This window comes from Xenopus laevis, chromosome 5L (assembly GCF_017654675.1).
Source record: "Xenopus laevis strain J_2021 chromosome 5L, Xenopus_laevis_v10.1, whole genome shotgun sequence".
NCBI classification, from domain to species: Eukaryota; Metazoa; Chordata; class Amphibia; order Anura; family Pipidae; genus Xenopus; species Xenopus laevis.
In genome coordinates this window covers 93,986,116-93,994,848 of record NC_054379.1, presented here as the reverse complement: position 1 = coordinate 93,994,848, position 8,733 = coordinate 93,986,116, and the positions used below count along the sequence as shown (strand labels likewise).

At 40.5% G+C, this 8,733-nt stretch overlaps 2 protein-coding genes across 2 annotated transcripts; both read left to right on the top strand.

Moving 5' to 3' along the window:
* The first annotated feature begins 2,703 nt into the window (after positions 1–2,703).
* LOC121393921 (protein kinase C delta type-like) lies at positions 2,704–4,902 on the top strand. Its single transcript, XM_041563768.1, has 3 exons — positions 2,704–3,003; positions 3,935–4,044; positions 4,711–4,902. Exons 1-3 carry the CDS (start codon positions 2,745–2,747, stop codon positions 4,900–4,902), a joined length of 561 nt encoding a protein of 186 aa, XP_041419702.1. The 5' UTR covers positions 2,704–2,744.
* Positions 4,903–6,034: 1,132 nt separating this feature from the next.
* On the top strand, positions 6,035–7,277 carry LOC121393920 (protein kinase C delta type-like). Its single transcript, XM_041563767.1, has 3 exons — positions 6,035–6,215; positions 6,445–6,507; positions 7,091–7,277. Exons 1-3 carry the CDS (start codon positions 6,070–6,072, stop codon positions 7,275–7,277), a joined length of 396 nt encoding a protein of 131 aa, XP_041419701.1. The 5' UTR covers positions 6,035–6,069.
* Positions 7,278–8,733: the final 1,456 nt, after the last annotated feature.

The following is an 8,733-nucleotide window of genomic DNA, read 5'->3' as shown; positions in this document are numbered from 1 at the left end:
GGTTTCATTGTTATTAATTATGTCCTTGTGCATGGGAAATAATGGGGCTTATCAAACTGGGTTTCTACCTTTAAATAGTCCTATGCAATAGCAATGTTTTACAGAGCAGCAGTGCACTAATTTAGTCTGACTAGTGTATCTTCCCATGCATTCTTATGGACATTTCACTTGAGTCCCTTTGTGGCAGATGGACAGACACACAGGGAAGATGACTTACAGCAGCAGGGTGGGGGGATGACTAGTCAGTGCAGAACATCTCCCCCCCCCCCCTGTGAAATTGGTAGCTACTACATTCCCCTGGCTAAACGCTGACTGGAAACATTGATTCCAGTAGGGTTCCAATACAATTGCAGAAGGGCACATGTGTGTTTATCATGGGGGTGTGGGGAATTTCACAGGTTAGGTTCCAACAAATGGTCTTGATGCCTCTAACACACACATAAGCACATTATATATATTTTTCCTAAACCTAAAATGTTACCTTGGTTACGGGCGCAGCCGAAAAAATAGGCCCTGGTATTCCAAGTATACAGAGTCCCCAAGAGCCTCCCACCAGCCCAATAAATAGTGACTGTCTATGGGACCTTACAGCAGCCCCTCTGGCATTTGCCAGAACCCACAGATTGCCACTCCAGGCTTACAAGCTGCCTTATTATATACACTGCAAATTCCAGAAATTTCCAAGTCAAAGTGTTGGCATTTAGCCCATTCAGCACAAATCAGTCGGCACTCTATATTAAACAGGTTTATTGCAGCATTCTGCTAATCAAACAGACCTGTTTACTTAGCAGCCTGATGCAATATACCTGCTTTATACAGAGTGCCGACTGATTTGTGCTTGAGCAGGGTTGGACTGGGGGCCCCCCTCCGACTGCTACGCGCAAGAGCTCATGTGTGCAGTCCCGCATACTGTTTTTCTTCGATGACCCGCCGGCCCAGTCCGACCCTGTGCTTGAGAATAATGCTTATACAGTTGAGACACTGGAGCCTGAGCACTTGGGGTCTTACTGTGAACATTTAGCAGGAAACTCTGCCATATCCAGACCTCTTTGTTTGGCATAGACTACTGCCTGTCCCACCATTAGCAGTCCGGGACTGGACCAGAAAAGATGCATCTCTATCCTTCGTGCGCATAAATTTGCCAGGCATGGATTCGCTGCAAATTTCCACTTATTGCCGCCCACGTTTTTGCGAATGAATTCACCCACGGAAAATTTGCCCACGGAAAATTCACCATAACAAAAATTGGTGCATGCAAAAATCAACTCCCATTGACTTTAATGTATATGGACAAAATAGTCGCGTGTATAAAAATTTACACTTGTGTCAAAAATTGTCGCCCATTGACTTCAATGCATTTCGCTAATTTTCGATGTTTCGCAAATTATTTGGCGAAGCAAAATGGACATATTCACCCATCACTTTTAGTAGTGCGTCTGCTAAAAATGTGCAAAGTTGGGGAAACTATTTTTATGTGATAGGTGCCCTTATAGGAGAAGGAAATCCCTGTTTTACTTGGGAGTGCCAAAGGTTAGGCACCCCCAAGTCATCGCATTTGCTTACCTGAAACCCCCAGGCAGGTGCTCCTATCAGGAAAAAACTGGGCCGGGATTCTTCCAGTGAGCACCACGGATCGATCATCTTCTGGCTTCTTCTTTCTTCTCGCGCTGCGCATACGCAGTAGAGCAAAATGTTTAATGAAAAAGTTGGCTATTTCGTTCTACTGCGCATGCGTCTGCCCTGGGAAATTTTAAGAATGAGGAAGCAGGAAAATGATCGCTCCATAGTGCTTGCTGGAAGAGTCCAGAACAGGTGTGGTTTTCTCCTGATAGGTGCACCAGCCTTGGATATTTGGCTATTTTGTTCTACTGCGCATGTGCTTGCCCCAGGACATTTGAAAAATGAAGAAGCAGGAAAATGATCACTCCATAGTGCTCACTGGAAGAGTCCAGAACTGGTGTGGTTTCCTCCTGATGCATCAGGTGCACCAGCCTGGGATTTCATGTACTTGGGGGTGCCTTACTTAAGGCACCCCCAAGTAAAAAGACCTTTCCTTCTCCTTTATACATACTGAGTTTTAGGCATAGGGCCCCAGGACCTGCCCCTGACCCTTCTACAACTGCCTCCCCCGATGGTAGCCCTTTGGGAACGTGCCTTGTCTCATACTAGTAGTAGGAGGTGTCTTCCAATGTTTTTCCTATATTATAATAGAACAGGAGATGATGTGTCCGACAACTTCCTAAATAGTCTGTCTCTTTGTAGGCTAAACAGTGTTTCCCAATTTTCCTTACAGTAATTCACTTTCACATTTTATTGGGGGATTCCTAGAATTTTGTCCCCCTAACACTGAGTGACAATACCATGGGGCTACAAAAACTGCTACAAATGTGTTCACGTGCCATTCGCCTAAAGTAAAACTGCCACAACGCAAATCCAACAGTATACGGTATATCTAAATAATAAACATTTTCTCAAGCAATATGTTTTCTTATTATAGTTAATACTATGTGCCCTAAATCCGGCCTGCAGTGTACATGTGCTGTAACATTCAGGTGCAGCAGCATGGCAGTTGGTCACATGGTATGCGCACTTCCTGTTATATACCCATGATCCCTTGCAAAGTAACAGTTGGTTGCAACGAGCCTGGTTGTCTTTGGTGCTGCACCAGCATTTAGAGATTTTGGAGATTTTAGCGTCTTCCAAAGCGATTTTTTTTACAGTGAGAAGAAAAGAACTTATCCAGGATGGACTCTACAATCAATATGATCAAGCAAATAAGATCTCAGCTTGAGGAGGACAGCAGGATGGAAACACATGAGAGGGTTAAGAGAAAGAGGGAGCAAAGCCCAGAGACAAACAACAAAAGACCCCACCAAAAGACAGAGCGAGCAAGGGAGAGGAGAAGGAGGAAGAGGGAGAGGAGGAGACAGAGGCTCTTGTATGAGAAGAAGGAAGAGCAAAGGTGGAAAAGACCAAGAAGCAGCGACAGGGATGAAGCAGAAGGTAAAAAGGATCAGACTATCCCATAACATAGTATAACTGTCTCTAACTGTCTCTTCAAGCTTGTTACCTATACCCATGGCTATTAGACACAGGACATCATATTTTGACCTCATTGGCAAAGGCAAATTCCCAGCCTGACTGTAACATGGTATTTAATGTATTAGATACAGTGACATTGGAGCACAATCACTCTAAGGGAAAGCTGTCACTGGTCCATAACTGACTCAGCTTGTAGGTCAGTTGGGTGAGATTTCATGAGCTAAGGGGGACTTGGCTAAAGGGTGCTTCTTCAAAGGCTAAAGGGTGGATCTGATCTATCTATCTATCTATCTATCTATCTATCTATCTATCTATCTATCTATATATCTATCTATCCCCTCTTAGTCACTGTAGTCAACAAATCCTGATCCCTCCAAAGTCTCACTACTGTGTTGTTCCTTAAAAAAATGCAATGCCCATGTCAGCCCTTCTAATGTTTAGCAATGTATCTAGCGAATCATTTGTAGTGTGCAACACTGCCTCAAACCCATGCCTCTTCTATAATTTGTACTCTAACCTCTAGATTGTAAGCTCTTGTGGGCAGGATGTTCTGGCCTGTCTCCCTTCATACTTGTTGCATGATTTGTAATTGCTTAGTCTATAATGCTGTCTGGGATCTATTAAGTGGAATACTTGGGATGAACTGTTGTCAGGATTAATTTTATTTTTCCATAATTTCGATCATGATAAAAAAAATTAAAAAAAATAAGTTATGACTATGACCTTTAATAGTATATACCACAGCAACCTGTTCCTCAGTCAGGGAAAAAGAGGTATTTGCACTTGTTCTTTCAATTTTGTTTTCTTATATAGAGATCCTCAGTGTTATACCCATAAGATTTGTATTATATATTTGCAATATAAACTATTAACGTAATTTATTTTCTAACAGAAGGAGAAAGTGCCTGGAAGAGACCACACATGGATGAAGAAAGATGTGATCCACTGGACATTTCCAGCTACAATTTCCATCAGGAGCTGGGCAATGGATCATTTGGCAATGTGAGCAATACATGCATGTTTTACTTATCTGCCATTAAACATAGCCCATACAGTTAATAGTTAAAAACAAGGGCCCTGGGGTTAGAACTATCATACTGCCACTACCTTTTTTAAAAAATGTTTTATTAATTTTATAGATTATTATTGAACAGTTTTCTCAACGGGTGGGGTTAAAAGGTACAGACAGAAGAAAAGGTGATGGGGTTTGGGAACAAGATCACATGACTTTCAGTTAGTAATATATCATGATAATTATCATTATACAGGTGTAATTATGTAGGGCACATCCCAGTCAGTGTATTTGCAAGCTATCAAATAATTATTGTGTGGCTTTCACAAAGCAAAACCTGATTATGCCAGGGATCTAGGAAAAGTAGCTTGAGTTCTTGGCCCTCTGTGTGACTGGGACCCTTGTATATGGGCTTTCCAAGTAGAACAATGACCCGTGTTGTAAAAAAAATCCATCTTAATAAGTTACTTCCAATTCCGTGAAACAAGCCCCTTGTCCATCCATTGTTGGGTAAGCCCTTCCTCTCTTGTAGTCTGTGATTTTGGGCACCTCTCCTGAATGGATTAATTTCTAGCCCTTCACGGTGGTCCTGGGTCTATATATAAAAATGTGCACATTGTGGTGGTTTTGTATAATTTATCCCTTCTCTTTTTTAGGTTATGTTAGCATCATTGCCCGACAGAAAGAATCCAGTGGCAATTAAAATCCTTAAGAAAGAGAACATCGCGCTTAAAGACAGATATGAGACTGAAGTGAAGGTGATGAAGCTGGCTTGGAAATGTCCTTTCCTGTGCAACATCCATGCAGCATTCCAAACACAGGTACAATTAAGTGTCATATTGCAGTGAGGTGTGTTGATGTAGTGGCCTCTTCCCAAAAGGACATACATTTTAATTAGAGGGAAGGGAGTATCCCTATGTGAGTCTGACAGGGCCCAGTAAATTGATACCTGAATTCAAATGAAGAGGAGGCCTAGTTACTGCCAAGGATGTCTTACATTATACATGAATACATGAAAAAAAGCTAAAAATGTTTCTGACCATAAAATATTCTATAGTTCATCTTGGCATTGTATTTACCCATTATTATTGTTGTTGTATTCCTAATACTTGTGGCACCTACACATAGCCACTAGGAGATATAGCAAAGTACAGATATAGGATCAATGAACATATTTATAAATGATATCATTTTTTTCTCTTTAATAATAAAACAGTACATTGTACTTGATCCTAACTAACCTGCATCAATCCATATATTTTTTAGTAGCGTTAAAGTATGGTGAGCCAAATTACGGAAAGATTCCCAAAAATCCCAGGTTTTGAGCATTCTGGATAAAAGATCCCTCTTATTTATGTGAACTTTATTTGCATAATGCATCACTCAGCACACATGGTTGTTTTCAAACGGTTAGTTGTAAGTACGTTTATTTTGATAAAAAATCTTGAGCTTTCCTTTTAAAATCTTTGCATGTTGGGGTGCAAATTTTGGTTCCAAAGAGAATGTTTTTAGTCTTAGGGTTGAAGCACAAAGGCAGATTTGGGGAGATTTAGTCACCTAGCGACTAATCGCCTCTTCTTTGGGACGACAATCTTCCCGAACTGCCTTCCCCTTATATGAAAAAACGCCTGCGGTAATGCCTCATGGCTTTTTATTTCCGAAGTCATCCGAAGTTTCCTTGTGAGTTTTTTCTTTACTGCATATAATCCCAGTTATTGACCATATGGCCCCCCACACAGGGCCCCTCCAAACCCACTGCAATCATGCTCCTGAGAATGACTCTGCTGTACCTGTCTTATTACGGCTGAGCTACATAGCAGGGTTGGTGGCAAATCTGGTCCTGGCTTCCAGGGCACATGTTTCTAGTTGGTGATCAGTGTAGAATTGAAGCAGAAGTATTTTACAGTAACTAACCATGGTGCAAGGTCACTTTCAGAAGTATGGTTGCTTTAGTTCGGGAGAGGGGCCTATGGAGGGAGTGTATAGTCACTAATTGAGTTTAGTTTTCCTTTAAGATGGTTGTGCAACCTGTACCGGTACTGATGCTTTTATTTTGTCATTCTATCCAGCTGCATGCCTTTATCGTGATGGAATATGCAAGTGGAGGAAGCCTACAAGATCTTCTCAACAACAGAGGCTATCTGGACATGGACTCCGTACTGTAAGTGACATACAGCCTGGGGTTTTTCTTCATGTAGCAGCCATACGATGTGCAGTATGGCAACAAAATTTAGCTAGATTGTAGCAGCAACACAATCAGTTTACCAGCACCTGGCAAAAAATTAGTACCCCCGATAATTAAGTCTTTCTTGTCCATTAAAGGTATAAGGTAAAGAATATATATCCACTATGTGCATTTTTTACTCATTTTTTACTCATTTTTTTCAAAGGTACTACGCAGCTGAGATGGTGTGCGGCCTGCAATTTCTGCACTCTGAAGGAATTATCCATCGGTAAGAACAGTTTTCTTTTTAAAATGTGATCTTATGTTTAATGATTGATATTTTTGGCATTGTTGTATTGCAAGTGCATTGCAGCGGTCAATGTGCAAAAAAATAGGTGCACTGGGTGCACTTTGCATCCTGCCACTGGATGGAGCACCTATGGAAGATGGAAAGGACAGGGCTGCCTAATTCCTAGTGGTGGTGCTTAGTACTGTTGCACATGTGTCCAAGGTCAATTTGAATAACCCCTTATAATTGAAATTACCTTTTCATTTACCCATGTAATATATAGGATATGGTAGGGAAAGGCAATGCATTTTAAATGTTTTAAAATTACAATATTGTACAAATGTCAAAAGACATTTAACAGATAGACAGGTGGTAACATTGATCTCCCCTCCCATAACAGAGCAGCAATCTATCTGACCAATAAGACATTCCATAGATTATGAACAACCTTTGGAAAAACTCAAATTGGCCGTTCTTTTGCCCTCAAAATGTCCATAAAGTGTTTCCTATGTAGAAGTGAACCCCACACAAGTTCTGCCATACAAACAGAATTATGAAGTAACACCTGTACTTTACCTTACAGAGACTTCAAACCGGAAAACATTCTGTTCAGCAACAAGGGACACATCAAGATTGCTGACTTTGGATTGGCTGCTGAGAACGTATTTGGCAACAAAACCATCTCAGGATCAATTGGGACATTGCACAACATGGCCCCAGAGGTGAGAGACTTATTACTGATATATGTAATGCACAGAATACCACAATAATTTCAATGAGTGCACACTCCATATAATGTTTATCAGTGGCTCAATAATCTGCATCTTAACCTGATGTTGACAGATTGAAGAAGCCAATTATTTATTCTATATATATACAGCTGTTATCTACCTAAAGGCGTATTCTTGACTTTCAGCATCCTGGGTTCCTCTCTCTGCTTCAGAATGTCAGCACTGAATGTTAGCTTCTGTATTTTGGGTTGTGGGTTTCTGCTAGTTAGGGAATAGGAATGCAGAGCAAAATCAGATCTGTGGACTATTTGCATACAGACATAGTGGGCCCAGTGATGCAACCCCAAGGTTTAAGGGTTCTGCAGGAATTGTGAGAGATTATTACACATACAACACTGTTGTCATTATCTACTTTAACTACATCAAATTTTATGCCTGCACAGATCTTTGTGGACATTAGTTTTTAAACCTTTTTTAACTGTTCTTTGTATTTCAGATGATCCAGTGTCAAATCTATAATTCAGCAGTAGACTGGTGGGCTTTTGGGATTGTTTTATGCAAAATGGCCACTGGAAGATCACCTTTTTATGAAGGCCGTAAAGCAGAGAAATGCATCCATTTTATCCTCAATTGCCAGCCCAGCTATTCAGAACAGCTCAGTACAGAACTGCAAGATCTTCTTGAAAAGGTGGGTGCCAGTGCATCTGATTAGGATATATATGGCATATATATGGACTGTAGTTTTGGTTTCTATTAGAAGCAGTAAGTCACTTGTTTTTGTTCCCTTAGCTCCTAAAGAAGAAGCCATACAAGCGGCTTGGGTTCAAGGGGGATATAAGGAGACACCCCTTTTTCAAATCCATTAACTGGATTGAAGCAGAAAGTCAAAAGCTTAAACCACCTTTCCAGCCAGAACCTGTAAGTATATGACTGAATAAATATTGTGAAACCATGGATTACAAGCTACACTCTTTAGTTTATCTAACAGTTCAGCACACTAGATATCCAGCAATATGTCTGTCTTTATGCACCTATATAACAGGAAGAGCTCTAGAAGTGAACTACCTATTGTACCTTTTGTATGATAAAGACTACAAACACAGTTTTACTATTTTGGACCTATTTATCAAGCTATACAAAAAATGCCTTTAATACCACATATCACTATCTAAATTCCAGGACTATTTATAAAGTTTTATATTGATTATATCTGACTGCAAAGCAAGGAGTAAAAAGCAGTGGCCACTTAGTTAATAATGTGTAAAATAAAACTGTGTACCCGTTTTACTTAAATAGTCAGAATGGGAGATATAATTTGTCTCACGTACACAACACATATATAGTGAAGTTTCTCAAGGCACCTTTTCGATTTTCTTACATTGCACATATGAAAGGCTAAGCCTGTACTAGAGATCCGGGGAAATACAATTAAGATGGTGGCATGGTGTTTCTATAGAAACTGGTGCTTTATTTTTCAGAGAGGGCCTGGACAAAA

Excerpts from the sequence above, each read along its gene's own strand:
- LOC121393921 (XM_041563768.1), top strand. The coding sequence starts at position 2,745 with ATGGACTCTACAATCAATATGATCAAGCAAATAAGATCTCAGCTTGAG. Across the intron at positions 3,004-3,934 it reads CGACAGGGATGAAGCAGAAG|AAGGAGAAAGTGCCTGGAAG; the intron begins GTAAAAAGGATC and ends ATTTTCTAACAG. Across the intron at positions 4,045-4,710 it reads GCAATGGATCATTTGGCAAT|GTTATGTTAGCATCATTGCC; the intron begins GTGAGCAATACA and ends TCTCTTTTTTAG.
- LOC121393920 (XM_041563767.1), top strand. The coding sequence starts at position 6,070 with ATGGTTGTGCAACCTGTACCGGTACTGATGCTTTTATTTTGTCATTCT. Across the intron at positions 6,216-6,444 it reads CTGGACATGGACTCCGTACT|GTACTACGCAGCTGAGATGG; the intron begins GTAAGTGACATA and ends TTTTTTTCAAAG. Across the intron at positions 6,508-7,090 it reads TCTGAAGGAATTATCCATCG|AGACTTCAAACCGGAAAACA; the intron begins GTAAGAACAGTT and ends TTTACCTTACAG.